The 17,044-nt window shown below is 46.4% G+C and overlaps 1 protein-coding gene across 5 annotated transcripts; it reads left to right on the top strand.

Moving 5' to 3' along the window:
• Window positions 1-2,104: 2,104 nt before the first annotated feature.
• Window positions 2,105-16,955, top strand: hook2 (hook microtubule-tethering protein 2). Of its 5 annotated transcripts, XM_081716593.1 has the most exons (23): window positions 2,702-2,842; window positions 2,936-3,018; window positions 4,020-4,092; window positions 4,218-4,300; window positions 4,409-4,459; window positions 4,555-4,687; window positions 5,421-5,488; window positions 5,834-5,896; window positions 6,093-6,173; window positions 7,589-7,752; window positions 7,947-8,087; window positions 8,256-8,457; window positions 9,490-9,600; window positions 9,681-9,768; window positions 10,587-10,653; window positions 11,186-11,323; window positions 11,778-11,865; window positions 12,569-12,603; window positions 12,703-12,785; window positions 13,781-13,884; window positions 14,401-14,508; window positions 14,762-14,833; window positions 15,004-16,955. In XM_081716593.1, the coding sequence occupies exons 5-23, from the start codon at window positions 4,442-4,444 to the stop codon at window positions 15,133-15,135; spliced, it is 1,896 nt and encodes a 631-aa protein (XP_081572719.1). In that variant the 5' UTR covers window positions 2,702-2,842; window positions 2,936-3,018; window positions 4,020-4,092; window positions 4,218-4,300; window positions 4,409-4,441; the 3' UTR covers window positions 15,136-16,955. The 5 variants fall into 5 exon arrangements, with proteins under 5 accessions (XP_081572720.1, XP_035381237.1, XP_035381235.1 ...); XM_035525344.2 differs by lacking the exons at window positions 2,702-2,842; window positions 4,218-4,300 and adding an exon at window positions 2,111-2,270; XM_035525342.2 differs by lacking the exons at window positions 2,702-2,842; window positions 4,218-4,300 and adding an exon at window positions 2,113-2,290.
• The last annotated feature ends 89 nt before the right edge of the window (window positions 16,956-17,044 follow it).

The raw sequence follows: 17,044 nt of genomic DNA, 5'->3' as shown, positions 1-17,044 counted from the left end.
TGGGACGTTGGTCGCGCATAGCGCAAATTCTTCCCGTTAAAGATGCAGGATGTTTTGGTCGCCCCCAAAAACCGCAAAAATCACACGCAAGCGAAGGTGAAAAGGCTGTGGAAGATACGCATCAAAAATCTGGGCTTACTTCGCTAAAGGGGAAATGTTTTTTTCACTTCTGCACAAGATGGACATTTTTAGAGTCGGTTTAATTTGGTTTCGTTTGGTTGATGACCGATGATTAAAGCGCTATGTTTATACCGTGGCTATAAGGCTGACTTCTGTGACATGAACTTGGAGCAAAACCAGCATGCGGCTCGAGGCTGGCACAAAGAGAAGCGAATACAGGAGAAGTGGAGAGCGCGGGAAGAACCGGCGAGCGAGCGGAAAGCGGAACTGGAGAGGGACGGAAGGTGCCGTGGATAAAATAAGCGAGTAGCCGAGGTGCTCATTCCCCCCTCCTCAAGCGCGTTAGTCACACAGCCTCGGTGCGTGAGTAAGCCTTGAACCTCCACACACCCGGGTCTACTGCCCCGCTCAGGGAGGACCCCCACAAGCGCAGACCCAGCGCCCCTTCATGCACAACTAAAGGGGACTGGGTACTGAAACCATGTTCTCTCTTCTTTCCAGAAACTGCTCATATTACACAATAATAAACATATGTCAGATCAAGCATTTCCAGTGTCCCGTGTTCTGTGAAAAGGGTTCAATATACCAATTTAAACTACATGGAAAACTGAACAATTCATGTTGTCATATTGTGGTACATATGTTTATGTAATGATTTTCCTAATAATCCAATTAGGTTCATAATGTTTGTACTGTTGCTGGTCTGGAGGACACCTGTGCGCTTTGCTGGGTTCATAGTGGCGCCGCCACTATGAACACCTCTTATAGAAAGAGTAAGAAATGGACAGACTCCTAAATGAACAGGTAATATGGATTATGGACAGATATGATAATGGGCATGTGCTGTACAGCATGTAAAGACTGATTAGCCCGGATGGGAGGGACAGGAAGCGCAACTGACGACAAGGTGTGCTCCCGTTCAGGTGGAGGCGGATTAAACGCAAGCTACGAACTGCCGGGAAAGAGAGGGCAAGTCAGAGAGAGAGAGAGAGAGAGAGAGAGAGAGAGAGAGAGAGAGAGAGAGAGAGAGAGAGAGAGAGAGAGAGAGAGAGAGAGAGAGAGAGAGAGAGAGAGAGAGAGAGAGAGAGAGAGAGAGAGAGAGAGAGAGAGCGCACATGGAAAGAAGGTATATACGTGCTCAGCAGCATGTTGTTCTGAGGAAGTTGCACAAACAGAACTGAAAGACCTTGTCATCTTTGCCAGTCACACACACCTGGGTGTCAAATTCTGTTTATAGGAATCTAATTGGTCAGGAGTAGTGAGAAACCACTAAAAATAGCCAAAGCGCAAAAATCTGAGTTCAAAACATTGAATCTTAAAGTAAACATTATACACGGACTGTTAGAAAAATCGGTGGTTTTAGTTTTTCATTTAATTATCTTCATTCTATTTCAGTATTACACTACATAGGCTTTAATTCTCATTTATCCAACATTAAAAAAGCCATCTATAAATTCTGAAGAGCAGACTTTGCATTCACACGTTCATGTGAAATACTTTGGGCTGCTACACTGAGACACACTGTGAGTGTTTATCATTTGTAATATTTCTCATAGCGCGTCGTTATATCCGTAAATATGCACTGGAAGGTTCGTCATTTAAATTCGATCTGTGAAGTACAATACATTAGGTGTTTTGCCAGTATTTAGAAGGTGTGTCGGACAAAGATAAATAGTTTGTGTAATAGGTCCACCTCGTGGCCATAATTAAAATGTTTCACTCAAATTCGAGCTGATTTGCTAAAAATGTCACTGGATAAAATACTAGCTATCATGATAAAATATTAGCTATTATGATATTTTGTAATATTCAAACGTTAAAGGTGACTTTTAAATATGAGTATGTTGTTCATCATACCCAAGCGCTATATCCCAGAGTACACGTAATATTAATAATGATTATAACGTTAAAACATTATAATATTACATATGTATGTGCATTTTTACAGAAATAAACAACAACAAGAAGTTGTTTTTGTAGAACACGGAACGACAACGTCGAAAGTCAATCCGTTGCTATGACAACGTACGGAGGCCCACTAGGAAACGAAGGGCTAAAAGAGCGAAGACTAGGCTGTCTAGGATCCTGGTGTGTCCCGGTCCACCATGAGTCTGGACACGGCGGAGCTCTGCGAGTCCCTGTTCAGCTGGGTGAGTCCCCGTCCGGCTGGGTAAGCCAGCGTCGCTTTCATTTGCGGCAGCTCGCGTTATCTTGCCGGTTATGTCGGAGTCTCTGCGTGGCACGTTAGCTTGTTAGCTAACATAGCACGAGCAGGTGGAAACCGGAGAGTCCTGATTTTATATCTCTTGGAGACGCGATCGCAGGCTAAAACGTAGCTAAAACATTTGGCTTTTTCTTGTGTGTTTGTTCGGGTATCTAATTGGCCGACGTGCAGTGACCTTTCTGTGAGATTTGAAAGGGCTTTGACGTATTGATTGGTGACCGCGCGCGAGCGTGCCACAGTCTTCGCGCGAGCTCGGTGCCTCGTGCACCCTCCCAGCCGCCCCATAACTACGTTCCATTGCCCCTGAAACCCCTAAACTGGACCCATGTTAGAGACGTGTGGGTGAGTGGGTGGGTGTGTTTTGTTTCGCAAGCCAGCCGATTTCATGGTGCGGGTTTCGGCCCGGCGTGGGATTCGTGGACTTTGTCCATGTGTCACAAGAACTTATTAGACTAACCACTGAAACAGAAGTCTAATAATAAAAGATGAAGTGAGAGAGTGAGTGACCGACCGACCGACCCACCCACATGTCATTAATGTGTTTGTTTATCTGATGTAACTTTTCCTTTCCTTGTTATCTGGACTCAACAGCTTCAGACGTTTCATGTGCCATCATGTACGAGCAAACATGACCTCACCAATGGGGTTGCCATTGCCTACGTTCTGCACAAAATGTAAGCTGTGTGTGTGTGTGTGTGTGTGTGTGTGTGTGTGTGTGTGTGTGTGTGTACACAGTTGCCTTGGTAGAGATTTACTCAAATAGCAGTACACTTGTTTAGTTCCCACATGTCATATCTGAGTTTCAGTATAAGCAGATGTGAGTGAAGGAGTTTTATAAAGTGCATTAAGAGCAAACGCTGGCTAACAGCTCTGAGCAGGTGACCTTGAGTTGGTCCTACTACCCAACGGGTGCATACATCTCAGAGACAACACACTTGGGCTGTGATGACCTGTTGTTGAATACAATCCTTACCAACGTGTGTTCTCTCATATTCAGGACAAATTGTCAGATTCGGTCCCTCTGATTGTGTTTGTCATGATGGGCTTTTCTTCTCGTGTTTCTGTGTGTGTGTGGTGCTGGTAATTGCATGTTTCATTACATTTCATTCATAGCAGGTCATTTGTGCCAAACGTAAAACATACATTTCCAATTATTTTCCCTCTTGTTCCTTTTAAACAGTATTTTTTAGCAGAAAAGTTAAACATCATGGTACATATTTAGGAATTGTGCTATTATTTCCATGTCTGGTATTGCCTGCCCTTATGGTGAGGCTGAGAGTGACTCTCCTTCCCTACCCTCTGCCAGAGATTCAGACCTCTGCATTATGGCTTTGTTTGCTGACTCCACGTCAGGGTTTTACCAGGTTAGGAGTTTTATACAGGGCAATTACACTAAACTGTGCAGTGCTGCCACAGTTGGAGCAACACTGGAGTAATGCCAGATGAAATGCCATTGTGTGGTCTGTGTTTCTGAAGTGCTGAGGTACTGTAATGTCAGTATTGGTGACTGGGCTGGCATCAGTACATCAGTACAGGGGTCTGTGCCAGTAGCGTCTCTTTGTGTCGGGTGTCTGTATGTCTGTGGCGTTTGGCTGTGTGTATTCATATCTTTTTGTGGTCCGTGCATGCGAGTGAGACATTTTAAAGTGTGTCCTGTCCTCTCTGACACTCCCAGAGACCCGTTCTGGTTTAACGAGGCGTGGTTGGGGAGGATAAAGGAGGAGAGCGCAGACAACTGGAGACTCAAGGTACCAGGCGACCAATCGCACATCTCCTCCGCCTCTCTCCTCTCTCCCCGGCCTGGATGGCCTTTATTTCACCATGCTGCTCTCTACTGTCTCATTCTTCATGGGTTTGTCTTTTCCTCATCCAGCTTGCACGGCCACGGTGAATGCCACTCTACCTCTAACTAATATTTACCGTGAGGGTTTAACCTGCACGCGGTGACTCATAGAGGTGCGAGAGAGGCAGTCTGGCCCAGGTCGTTCAGAGCGCCCAGCCATGTGCAAGCGGTACCGGCGGAGGTCGTGTGACATGGCGCTGTTTGAATATGTCTGTTCTCAGGTCAGCAACCTAAAGAAGATTCTGCAGTGTGTGATGGAGTATTACCATGACGTGAGTAGCGATGCCTACTGAACTACTGAAATATGGCTGCTGCCGGTTCCATTCAGAGGTTTTGCCCAAACCCTTTTTTTTTCTCCCTCTCCCAGGTGCTGGGGCAGCAGGTAGCGGGCGAGCATGTTCCGGAAGTTTCTCTGATCGGCGAGCTGGGCGACGTGACGGAGCTGGGCCGAATGCTGCAGCTGGTGCTGGGGTGTGCTGTGAGCTGTGAGAAGAAGGAAGGTAAGATGGAGGACTCCTCACACTGCAGATCTGTCCCTCACACCTACTGACCGTTCGCTTCTGAGTTCAGACTGTAAATTCTTGATGGCTACGCATTCCCAACTGTGCACCACTGATTCATAATAAAGAACTGCATTGCTAATGACATGAGAATGTTGACGCCGCCTGCTGCCATATTGTTACAGATCACTGGCGTGTGCCGACATACTAGTCCCTGCTGTTCTTTTCCAGAATTATTTGAAGAGAGGAAAAAAAAAATCTTCTGGAATGTTAAGAACAAACATTTGCCACAGATGAACTGCAATATAACTGTCTATAACTGGAACAGAGGAGTGCAAGCAAGCACAGAACAGCAAGCTGATTGGTGCAGTTTTAAATGGGATGCACGGGGATTGGTCAGGCATCAGCTTTAAACTGTCATTCATTGGTTGGAGCGGTGTCCAATCAGATGAGACACTTCAGATGAAATATATTCAACAGTACACTGTGTGTGTGTGTGTGTGTGTGTGTGTGTGTGTGTGTGTCTGTGTCTGTGTCTGTGTCTGTGTCTGTCTCTCTCTCTCTCTGCTACTATGTCTGTTGTCTGTCATAGTGGTGGTGGTGTCCTTCTCATGCCTTGAATGTTTTCTACATATTTACATATATACAAAATAAGAAGACTGAGGGCAAATGATGGAAAAAATTCTGACTCTGTCTCTGTGTTTAATGACTCCCCCCCCCCCCCTCCCCGCAGAATACATTCAGCAGATCATGACCCTGGAGGAGTCTGTCCAGCACGTCGTCATGACTGCCATCCAGGAGGTATGGCCTACTGTTCCGCCATCTTGGCTCTGTTTCTCCACGCTCCATTACAGTTCCCCAGGGTTTCGCCACCATGCCTACATGCATCAGAGCCACTCATCTCCAAAACAAGCATTAATGAGCAAACTCGTAGAACAGTTTCCGTACTGTATATGGTAAACGTGCGCTATAAGAGCGTGTTGGTGTGGTGGTATGAACAGCTGAAACTGTCTCTCCACACACCCTTCAGACTACAAACAGCGACTCTAATGACTCTCTCATTGTGTGGCTGAGATCTTGAGCACGTGGTTGGTGTGATCCTGTATGCTCGGAGCTCTTAGAGTGTGTGTTTTTTTTCCTTCCCAGCTGCTCACCAAAGAGCCTACGGAGACCGGGAGTCCGGACACATACGGAGACTTTGACTACCAGGTGTGTACTCTGCCCCAGGAAGAGCATGGGCCTGTCCTTTGCTCTGGGGGAGTGTGTCCTCGTGTGTCCTCTGCTCTCTTGGAATGGGCCTAGCCTTCACTGAAGCCCTTCACGAGCTTATCGCGGTCCCATTCCACAGATTGTTTTATCACATGAGCTTTTCTCATTCTTTCTCTATCTCTTTCTCTCCTTCCAGTCCAGGAAGTATTATTTTCTGAGCGAAGATTTGGAGGAGCAGGAGGGAATAGACCAGCGTTGTCGACAGCTGGAGCAGCAGGTGGTGGCCTCACACGTTCACGCCCCTTGCGCACTTTCTTGCTGAGTCTCCTTTGCCGTGCACATACACACAGGCAAAAAAAAGTGTGTGTGTGTGTGTGTGTGTGTGTGTAAAATGTGAGAATATACTCTTTGTTTATTGAACAGGCCAGCGTGAGTTCATGTGTGATCTGGGCTGACTTACCTGCCAGTGCCTTGCCTACTTTTGTCTTTCTGATCTGCTGTTGGCTCGTAAAAGGTTGCAGTAATGTGAGAGGTGTGTGTGTGTGTGTGTGTGTGTGTGTGTGTGTGTGTGTGTGTGTGTGTGTGACTGCTTCAAAGCATCATTACAAAGCTGAACTGGCTTCTTTTCAGTAAATAATACTGGAAGAAAGATGAGGCTTCTAGTTTTCAGATATTACAATCAAAGTGTGACCGGTTGGGTTACAGTAGTGTATTATCCCTGCCTGCTGGCCAGGAATGGGGAAACCTGGCTCAGATTCCAATATGGAAACGAGTTCCTTCAGTTTAGCCTCAAAAGGGGTGTTTTTGTGATGATGGTATAAGATTAGATTTAGAAGAAATGTGGTTTTGTTGGGTTATTTATTATTTTAAGCCTGTTCCTGGTGTATATTACACTATTAATAATATCCTCCACTGGAAAACCTTTTCAGTCCACAACTAGGCGAAAGGTGTGCCTGAAAACAGCCAGTCAGGGCTGGTCGTTAGGCCGTAAGTATTTACATGTCAGCACAATCGTTTATTTGGTGCTGGATTATGAAACCGTACTGAAGAAATTGCAGAGCAAGCTGTTTGCTCACGCCGCTCCCAGTAAAGTGCACAACAGCCCTTTAGATCTGCCTTCCTGTTGTAAATGATGACTGGGCTGCTCGGCTTCCAGTACAAACCTTTGTACAAACAACCGGTCAAGACTCCTGGGCGGGGGGGATTGTGTGCAAAAGGAGGAGAAGCCTGGTGTCTGACCGTGGCTCCGTAATGGGTACAACCCCCAGGGTTATAGGAAGTTCTTCGTCCTTATAAAGTCATCGTGGACCACCATGCTGCTTTTTTTTTTTTAGTGTTTCCTTCAAGTCTAACTGCTGTATCAGCTACTCAGCCCTGTGCCTGCAGGTGACTGTCATGTTACTTGGGTAAAATTGGAGTGTTTAGGTCATTAAATCAGCATGAAGATAATGGAAACTACATTTGTGTTGCGTGACAAGCTTTGTTGTTTTGGCTCTGTGGCCTATTGTGACTGAAGTTAAAGTGCTGAATATCAGTTGTAGTTGAGTGGTGTTTCAGTAAAGGCATTACAGTGGCTTGTTGTACACATGCCTCTCTTCTGGAAACAAAACTGAGCAGAATAGAATCTAGTAGATGGTGGCAAATGATGTGTGTGTGTGTGTGTGTGTGTGTGTGTGTGTGTGTGTGTGCCAGCTGTCCATGCTGATGGAGGAGAAGTCCTCGTTACAGGCGGAGCTACAGTCCCTGAAGCAGAGGCTGCATGTCTGTGAGTCTCAAGACGCCTCCACCACCATCACAGGCAAAAAACTGCTGCTGCTGCAGAACCAGATGGAGCAGCTGCAGGAGGAGAACTACAGGTCAGGGCCCCCTCACAGAGCTCCATGCTGAGGCCCACAGGAGTACACACAGGCACACGGGTGTCATCAGACCCGGAGCTCTACGCTGAGGCCCATAACTGCATACCATAAACATGCACATAAAACAGATGTCACTGAGTAGCTCCACCATGATGCCAAAAATCTAATGACGTGTTCCTAACGTGTGCGTGTAGACTGGAGAACAGTCGTGATGACCTGCGTGTGCGGGGCGAGGTTCTGGAGAGGGAGATGTTGGAGCTTCAGCAACGCAACGAGGAGCTCACCAGCCTCGCTCAGGACGCCCAGGCCCTCAGAGATGAGATGGATGTCCTTCGGTACACACACATACGCTCACATTTGCTCTTCATAGTAAAATCATCTCTGTTGATCTCATATTTTTGTTTATTTTTTTATGCTTTTAGTTTTGTATTAATCGTATGGCCTGTTCAGTAATTCCTGTGAATCATTCACCAAGTTCACTGAGAGTTTTGCCCCGCCCCCAGACACTCCTCGGACCGCGTGGGTCATCTGGAGGCCCTGGTGCAGACGTATAAGCGGAAGCTGGAAGACCTGGGCGACCTGCGGCGGCAGGTACGCCTTCTCGAGGAGCGCAACACCGTCTACATGCAGCGCACGTGCGAGCTGGAGGAGGAGCTACGGCGAGCTAACGCGGGGCGCACGCAGCTGGACTCCTACAGGAGGCAGGTGGGGCCTGCAATACGTGAGCCGCGTGACGCGCACAGTGAACATGTGGAAAATAATCAGCAGAAAGCCATGAAAAATATTAGAGACATTTATTACTGGAGCTTTTGTTAACTAAATGTTTAAAAAAAAAACACTAACAATTTTCAAAGTCAGTCTGACTCTTCAAATTCAAAAGACTTTTATTTTTTTCCTGCAAAAATAGAGTTGTAATAACATCTGCTCTTTCCTGCCCTCCAAGCATGTCACTCTGTACTACAAAGGGCTCTTCTGTGTGAGGTATAATTATGTACTGCTTTTAGATCAGACGCAGAGTGTCATGACTTGTGTTTGACAAAGTTGCATTTAGCTCTGGGGGGAAGTGAACAGTGAATGAGGGGGAAGGATGGTTAGTTCAAGCATAATGTGGCCGAGAGCGACGCTGTAATTTCATGATCACTTTCAGACCTTATGCACGTTGGCGCCTGACCAATGGATAAGATGTTCAGTAGGAAAGAGTGTGTGTGTGTGTGTGTGTGTGTGTGTGTGTGTGTGTGTGTGTGTGTGTGTGTGTGTGTTACATTTCCCTCATGACACGTTTACTAGTACATGAGCCTAAAATAACTGCGTCTACGCCATTTTGGGGTAGAAAGGGCGTTTACCGGGTGGCGTTGTGTGTCGCTGTAACCATAACGGCAGGCCGCGCGGCTATAATCCGGTACTCGAAACCGGTAGGGGGCGGATACAAATCCGGGACGAGTGTCTGTTGTTATGGTTACAGCTCGCTCGTCGCTCACTCTGTTCTTCACCCTCTCGACCTGAACGCGCTCGTGCATTTAAAAACAACCCCGGCGTTATACGAGCACGTGCTCCAAGCGCTAACGCGACCGTTAGCCGGTGCTGGGTCGACTAAAGTGGTTACCTCCACACAGTTTATTTTATTTGCCAAAGTTTTCCCATTTATGTATGAAATGGTTTGCGGTCAGCGAAGGCCAAAATTGGCCCGCTCGTGTGTACCGGCTGTATTACTGGATTCTGTGTTGGTGTGTCCGGCAGGTTCACGAGCTGCATGCCAAGCACACGTCAGAGGCCATGAAGGCTGAGAAATGGCAGTTTGAGTATAAAAACCTCAACGACAAGTACGAAGCACTGCTGAAGGAGAAGGAGGTAAGACCTCACCTAGGAAGACCAGTGGGGGCGTGAAATTTGTGGTGGTTTTTGACGAAACAATTTGTGTGTGCTTGTAGAGGTTACTGTCAGAGCGGGACACACTACGGGAAACCAATGAGGAACTTCGCTGTGTTCAGGTCCATCAACAATGCCTCAGCCAAGCAGGTGTGTCTGTGTGTGAATGTCATGGCCCATAACCCATATACCCATCATGTGAACCAACACAGACAATAACTCACACAGCCCACACACAGTGGAATTCAAGAGAGCCAAACACCAGCTGTTTGCATAGAACACCACGGTGACGCAGAAGGCGTTTAACCCCACCACGGTGATGCAGAAGGCGTTTAACCCCACCACGGTGACGCAGAAGGCGTTTAATTCCACCACGTCACAGGTTTTCTGCTCTTTTGCTTCTGTGGAAGAAAAGTCCAGTCTTTCAATATGTGTCAGAAATGCGACTCGAGGGAGGGATGATTCAGTAGCCTCGGCCCCCTTTGTGTGTGTGTGAGTGAAGAGTGGGCTTCAGACTGGATGTGCAAAATAGAAGACGAAAAAGTAGGAACTTCCTCCTAGTGCTTTTTGCTCACTTACTGGTGCATTTGGCTCTCGAAAATACAAACTTCCGAGTACAAAGAAAGCACAGAGACCCCCTTCAACAAACACGTTATTGCTGTTTAGTCATTTTATTACTTCTTTTTATTATAAAGCAGACATAAGGCGAACACGTCCACCTTTATAATTAATAAATAAAAAGATTTACTCAGCGGTATCCTCCTGCTTTTGTTTGTGTGGGCGTGGTGTTTTGTTGGTTTTGAAGATGGTTTTGGTTTTTTACATGTATTATTTATTAGATTATTTTCCTGTTATAAAGCTACGTTCATCTCGTTTTGCTGCAGAAACGTATCCTTGATTTTGAAGGGCCGAAGGTGTATGTTAGGAGTATATCTCGTGCGTGTATTGATGTCTGTCACCCCCTGCAGCGTCTGTGGGTTCTGACACTGAAGCACTGAGCAACCTAGCCTCTGAGATCATGCCCATGGAATTCAAGTGAGCCTACACTTTTTCACACACAATGTTTTTCACGCAGACACACAGAGTTCAAAGCCACCCGCTGAATTTAGTTTCCAAGCACGCCACAAAAGTAGAATTTTGAAAAAGGTTTCTTGAGAAACTGTTGTTGTGGTGGGGTTGTGGTGTTGGTATCCACCCACAGGTGAATGGTATCATGCACTGGTAAGACTTGTTTTTGTTGCTGTTTTAGAAAAGCAGTATGATTTTAAATACACCTGTGTTCAATAATCAATTACATTTATTGTTATAACAATATTCACAAACAGTTCTTCCACCAAGCAACATTTTCCACTAACAGGCTTTTGTTGCTAAGCAACACTGGCAAAGATGAGTCTGTTCAGTGGAACATTAATACCGAATTGAGTGAGGCAGTCCTAGCTAAGGGTTTACAGCGTCTTCCAACACAGCTAAGCCTATCAGTTACTCAGTTTGTTGTGCCCCTACCTTTTACTCAACATTTTTAAATGCACTGTCTCTGTCTGTCTCTCCATGTCTCTCGCTATCTCAGGGAGACAGTGTTGCGGCTGCAGCATGAGAATAAGATGCTGTGTGCCCAGGAGGAGAGGTATAGGCAGAGACTTGGGGAGACGCAGGTGTTGCTGGAGGAGGCTCAGCGCAGCCAAAACGCACTGCAGACACAGAACAGGTGTGTGTGGGGGGGGGGGGGGTGCGAACAGGTGTGTGTCTATTCATATGTGTTTCACATCACTTTATTATTGTGTGTGTCTTTGCGTGCGTGTGTAGGCGGACATTATTGATGTGCTTTTCACAAAGTCTCAGTCTGTATAAATCTCAGTTTTACTCTGTATTGATGTTAAATATCTGCCTTCCTGTTACAATGAAATGACTTCCGGACGCACTAAAAATTGTTTTACGTACACTCGAGCATAGCTAAACTGTGTTTATGCACCAGTGAATGAATGTGTTATCATACACAAATGTAAGGTGTGTGTGTGTGTGTGTGTGGGTGGTTTGCCCTAATAGGCCTCTCATATCGGTCTGTAGCTCGAATTCCCTGCCGAGGAGACAAAGTTTGTGATGGTAGTTATAACAAGCTAATGACCCTTATTTACAGATCCACCCCCCTGTCTCTCTCTCAGGCTAAACCAGCAGCAGATAGCTCAGTTAAGTTCTCAGGTGGAGGAGCTACAGAAAGCTCTGCAGGAGCAGGACCAAAAAGCTGAGAATGTGAGTTTAAACACACACACACACACACACACACTGCCCTGGTTTAGGACTTGCGCCCATCCAATCCTAAATTAACAACAAATTGTTCTGGTTTGTAATCTGGATTATTGAAGATTCTTTTGTTGATTTGATATATATAAATCTGACTGTGTTCTTTCTTTCTGTCACACTCCTCTTTCTCTATCTATCAATCTATCTAATATTAATTCAATGATAACATCTTATTTTGCTGTGGTGAACTGTAAATTAATACTTGTCTGACCTGCCTGATTTTGTCTGTCTCCGCCCACTTCATGCAATTGACCAATCATCTGCCTGTTAGACCATCGTAAGTACAGCCCGTCTGGTTTCTGGCTGAATGCATGAATACAACTGTAAAGTGCCAAGTGTTTGTCTTTTACAATTTACTACACAGTATGTAATCTGTCTGAACTGTTTTGGTCATCATCAGGAGTAGAATGTCCCTCAGGTCTGTAAGCACGCGTGCGCGTGTGTGTTTTTAAAGTTTGGCTGTGCAACTCCAGTCCTTCTATGCAGAGGGGATGCACACTTAGTTAAACAGCTCAGCTCGTTACCAAACGCGTCAGCTAGACGGTGTGTTGGAGCAGGGTGGAGGCTACACCTCATAGTTCTGTGCAACACCGTGCTTGGCTCATGGCCGCTAACTTACTTTCATATCGTGTGTCTTTTTCCTCTTCTTCAGTCTTCCCTGCTACAAAAGAAACTGGAGGAGCATCTGTGAGTGTGTGGGTGGGGGGTGGGGGGGTTTGGGTCACTACGAGAAAGCTGCCCAAATAAGCATCACTGCGTGTGGTTGTGCGTGCGTGTATACTGCAGGGAGAAGCTGCATGAGGCTCACTCGGACCTGCAGAGGAAGCGAGAAGTCATCGATGACCTGGAGCCCAGCGCCAACAGTGACAGTAAAACCTTTAACTTGACACAACCTCATTACAGTGTCACGACCTCAGCTTTATAACCACGTCATAACTGGCACACTGTAAGAGTGTCCTAACTATGCAGTGCTTCATCAACTAACATGGCATCTTAGCCACACCATCCTATATAACCATTATTCCAGTAATGTCCGCATTATAATCTCATCCGTTATTAGATCATTTTGGCCCGTTATTAGACATTATAATCAGGATACTGCACAGAGCTTCAGCTCATGTGGGTCATCCGTGGCCTTATCCCCGGCCGTCACTGCTACAACCTGCCTTCATTAGTGCATAACGGAAAGTCAGCCGAGGTAACACGCATGATGTTATCAATGAGGTGCAGACCGTTTGAATGCTTTGCTGACACAGCATTGAGGCCGAAAGTGTTTTGTTTGTTTATTTTTGTTATTGCGTTTTATTCAAGGATTGCATACACGCACACACTTCACACAAAGTTCACACAATACACTCAAGTTACGTGTGTATTCAGGCCCACAGAAACAAGTGCTTTTCCGCTGAGAACATGAATCACTTCCTGTGTCGCTGGCGTGAGGCTTTGGCTGTCCCCGCGCAAAGCCGGCAGTGCAGGTTCTGGGGGGGGTTACACCCCGACCCGTGCTGCACTACACCCTGGGTCAAGCTGTCCATTCTCTACCAGTGTGGTGCTTTTTTGGTGCGGTAAAACCAAGCCTGAATGGCAAGTGTCGTGCTGTGAGCTGCGTCGGAAATGGTGTGGTGCCATACGCCGCGGTCTGAACACCCAGCGGCCAGGTGCTGGAGGAGCCCCCTGGTGGCCAGCTGGAACCCTAACCTGGTTTACAATCAGAAAATAACGGCAGCTCTCCTTCACCATTCCTACAGTGTATGCGTGGACTGAGCACTGCGTAGTCCTGCACTCACACTTGTACATCGCCGTGTTGTGCTGCCTCGCACAGGCTCATCTGCATGTCCTGAGTCCTCATGTCTGTCTCTCGTAGTGGCGAAGAAGATCGATGAACTGCAAGCAATTGTGAGGAAGAAGGACGAGGACATGAGACAGATGGAGGAGAGATGCAAGCACTATGTGGAGAAGGCTCGGACCGTGAGTGCGCGCACACACGCACGTGTTTGTTTATACCTTGTCAGGATATGCATGCAAGTGTGCTAGTCTAAAGGTATAAGATTAAAAAAAAAAGATTAAATGAGATTCCTTCTAATCTTAAGATGTTGTGGTAGTGGTAGGTTTTTTAAAAATGCCAGTATGCTTTTCCTGCCACTGTAGGTTACCCCTCCTGGTTTTGGTATTTAGCCTGGGTTTATTTTGGTTTGTTTAAAAAATTACACAATCAAACACAAGTCCTACACCCAAACACACACACCCCACATGCCCGTTACCGCCCGTGTGTCTTCCGGCTAGAGGTGCTTACAGTAAAGCTGCGTGTGGCTGGCACAGGTCCTGTGGCCTGCACTCTCCTGGTTCTCACACCTTCAGATACTCTTGTTTACTCGTACACCTCGCATCTGTGTCCCAGGTATGAGCAGTAGCAGCATCACAGTTGGTTCATTTTGTGTGTGTGTGTGTGTGTGTGTGTGTGTGTGTGTGTGTGTGTGTGTCTAGGTGATAAAGACACTAGACCGCAAGCAGAAGCCCCATGCTGTTCCTACTGAAATTCAAGCTCTGCAGAACCAGTTGTCTGAGAGGGACAGAAAGATCCAGCACCTGGAGGTGAAGCACTCGTGAGCACCGTGTGCACGTGAGCTCTGTGTGCACGTGAGCTCTGCGCACCACACACTTTAGAGTGAACTCTGTACCCTCCAGAGAAACGGCTGAAGTCTGGTCCAGAGGCGTGCAATTACACTCGTTATGATTACTTATCAAAGCCTTAATGAGGACCCATTTAGTCTGCTCAGGCTCTGTTCTCTGTGTATGTACATGCGCGCGCACACAGACTGAGAAATTAAAATTTGTGTGTGTTTAGCATGACTTTGAGAAGACCCGGTCAAGACACGAGCAGGAGGAGAAACTGATCATCAGTGCCTGGTACAACATGGTGAGCTCTCTCTCTCTCTCTCTCTCTCTCTCTCTGTGTCTGTGTGTGTGTATGTGTGTATGTGTGTGTGTGTGTGTAAGGGGGGTGGCAGCTTTGCCAGCAAACCATATATTGAGCATTGCTACTGCTCAAGTTTGTGTGTGTGTGTGTGTGTGTGTGTGTGTGTGTAGGGTATGGCTCTTCAGCAGAAGGTGACCGGTGAGCGTAACAGTTCTCCAGGCCAGGCTCAGTCCTTCCTAGCCCAGCAGAGACAGTCCACGCAGGCACGCAGGAGTCTGACCTTACGCCTCCCGCCAAGATAACACCCACGCAGAGAGGGCGTGAGTCAGGGACACGCCGGGACTGGTGCACCCCCCCGTCCCTCCTCTGCTGTGACGCCCTCTGTACTCTGTGGGTGAACTGACCACACTACTGCCCCCCAGAGGCCAATGCTGGAAAGGCTTTTGTTTTGTTTACTGCTGGCCTCCTGGAGTTTTTGGATGAGGTTTAAGGCTGCTGGATTCTTGGTGTGGTACCTGCTCTCAGTGCAGATGGGCTTTGGGACTGAGGACAAGCCCACATGGAGAACGACTGGAACCTGCAGACCTGCTGGCATTCTCTCCTCCTTCTGCTTTTACTTTTGACTGGGTAGCTGAAATAGGTTTTGAAACACGGTAAGCAGGGTTTGTTTTAAAGGGCTTCCATCTGTTTTGGGGGGGGGGGTTGTTTTTTGTTTTTTTGCTGTGTCCCCCCCCCCCCTCCTCCGTCTACTCATCACTGAGGCAATATGATGACGGCCATCACCTTACCCGTCGCCTTAAGCAGGAATCCCCTAGATTCCCACGTGGCTCGCTTGTGGTTTAGTTTGTGCTTCCTCAGACTTCTGAGTTCTTTTGAATGCAGCTATTTTTCATTTTAATGCTCTTTCTCTTTATATTTTTGATGTTTTTATCCTTTTTTTCTTTCTCTGCTTTTAGCTAGCATTATGTACGAGTAACACTTACTTTCAAATGATGTTTTAGCACCTTAAGACCCTACGTAATGGATGTAGGTGTAGCAGGCCTTAGTATCTTTCAGTTTCTCATGATCCTGTTTGTGTGTGTGGGTTTTGTTTTTGTTTTTTTGTTTTTTGTTTTCCAGTCAGTAATTTTTAATAGATGTCACTCATAACGAGACGCTGTGTAAACACACTCCCCCAGTCTGGACTGGGAATCTGTGCTGCTGGAGACTTGGGCAAGGCCTGTATCTCGTCGGCGTTACCCCTGAGAATGCGGGGACTTCAATGCACTTTCACTAATTTAATTATTAGTTGTCTCTCAAACTTTTCAGTTGCTTGTATTGAATAATACAATGAATCTCAGAGCAGCCATAGCATCCTAGTTTTCTCTACTGAAGTCGACCTCATTTTAAAGTTCCTTACAACTTGAGATGAACTCTTCATGGACCTGCTGGTATTGTTTGGTTGTTTTTGTTTTAACTTCATTTTACCGAGTCAGCAATCAGCAGTGTCTCCTAAATGAGTGCCTTCAGGGTGTCTTTCTGTCTATCCCAACGAGCTCATGTTGACTCTCCCTACTATAAATGGTTGGACACTAAGGCAAAGTCTCTTCGAAACTGTTTTCTTATTCCAAAAGCCACAAGGGGTGTCTAAAAAGAGCATTTCACTAAGAAAGGCTAAAGCTGCTGGTGTGCCTAATGTAGCGGCGACTGGTTAGCACAGCCCAGTCTCATAATGAGAACTCTGCTGAGCTTCAGTCATAACGTGTTACGTTAGCATATTCGTTCATGTTGGCATGTTCAGCAGAATTGCGCAAAATGAGCCGACAGCTCCCATGTGTGCCTGCCCGTTTAGAATACCTGTGTGGGTGTGGGTGTGTTTGAAACTACTATTGCTGAGCACTAATGCTGAAGGACTGAAATATTTAATGGTTTGGGCTTTTCTGAGAACCTTTCATGAGACAAGACACTAGAATGAGGGTGTTGGAATTCATATTTAAGGTGTGTTTAAGTATTTGTTTGTGTTTATAGTTAAGATCTTGTTGGTATAGGGGGGGATTGATGAGTAAATGGGTAGAACACACTGTAAATCAAATGGATATACTCAATATTCCATATTTTGCAATAAAAGACACTGAGAGGCTGATATGAGAAAATGTTTCCATTCATGGTACATCCTATACCACACACTAGATTAGCTCATGTTTGGGGCTTGGGGGGGGGGGGGATTTTCTT

This window comes from Electrophorus electricus, chromosome 6, assembly GCF_041902795.1.
Source record: "Electrophorus electricus isolate QZ-2024a chromosome 6, ASM4190279v1, whole genome shotgun sequence".
Lineage (NCBI taxonomy): Eukaryota > Metazoa > Chordata > Actinopteri > Gymnotiformes > Gymnotidae > Electrophorus > Electrophorus electricus.
The sequence above is the reverse complement of the archived record's forward strand: the minus strand, read 5'-3'. Positions and strand labels throughout refer to the sequence as shown.

Coding starts and splice junctions, on each gene's coding strand:
- hook2 (XM_035525342.2), top strand. CDS start 2,138: ATGACAACGTACGGAGGCCCACTAGGAAACGAAGGGCTAAAAGAGCGA. Junction 5,489..5,833: donor TCATGACTGCCATCCAGGAG/GTATGGCCTACT, acceptor TTTCCTTCCCAG/CTGCTCACCAAAGAGCCTAC. Junction 12,786..13,780: donor GCCCAGCGCCAACAGTGACA/GTAAAACCTTTA, acceptor TGTCTCTCGTAG/TGGCGAAGAAGATCGATGAA.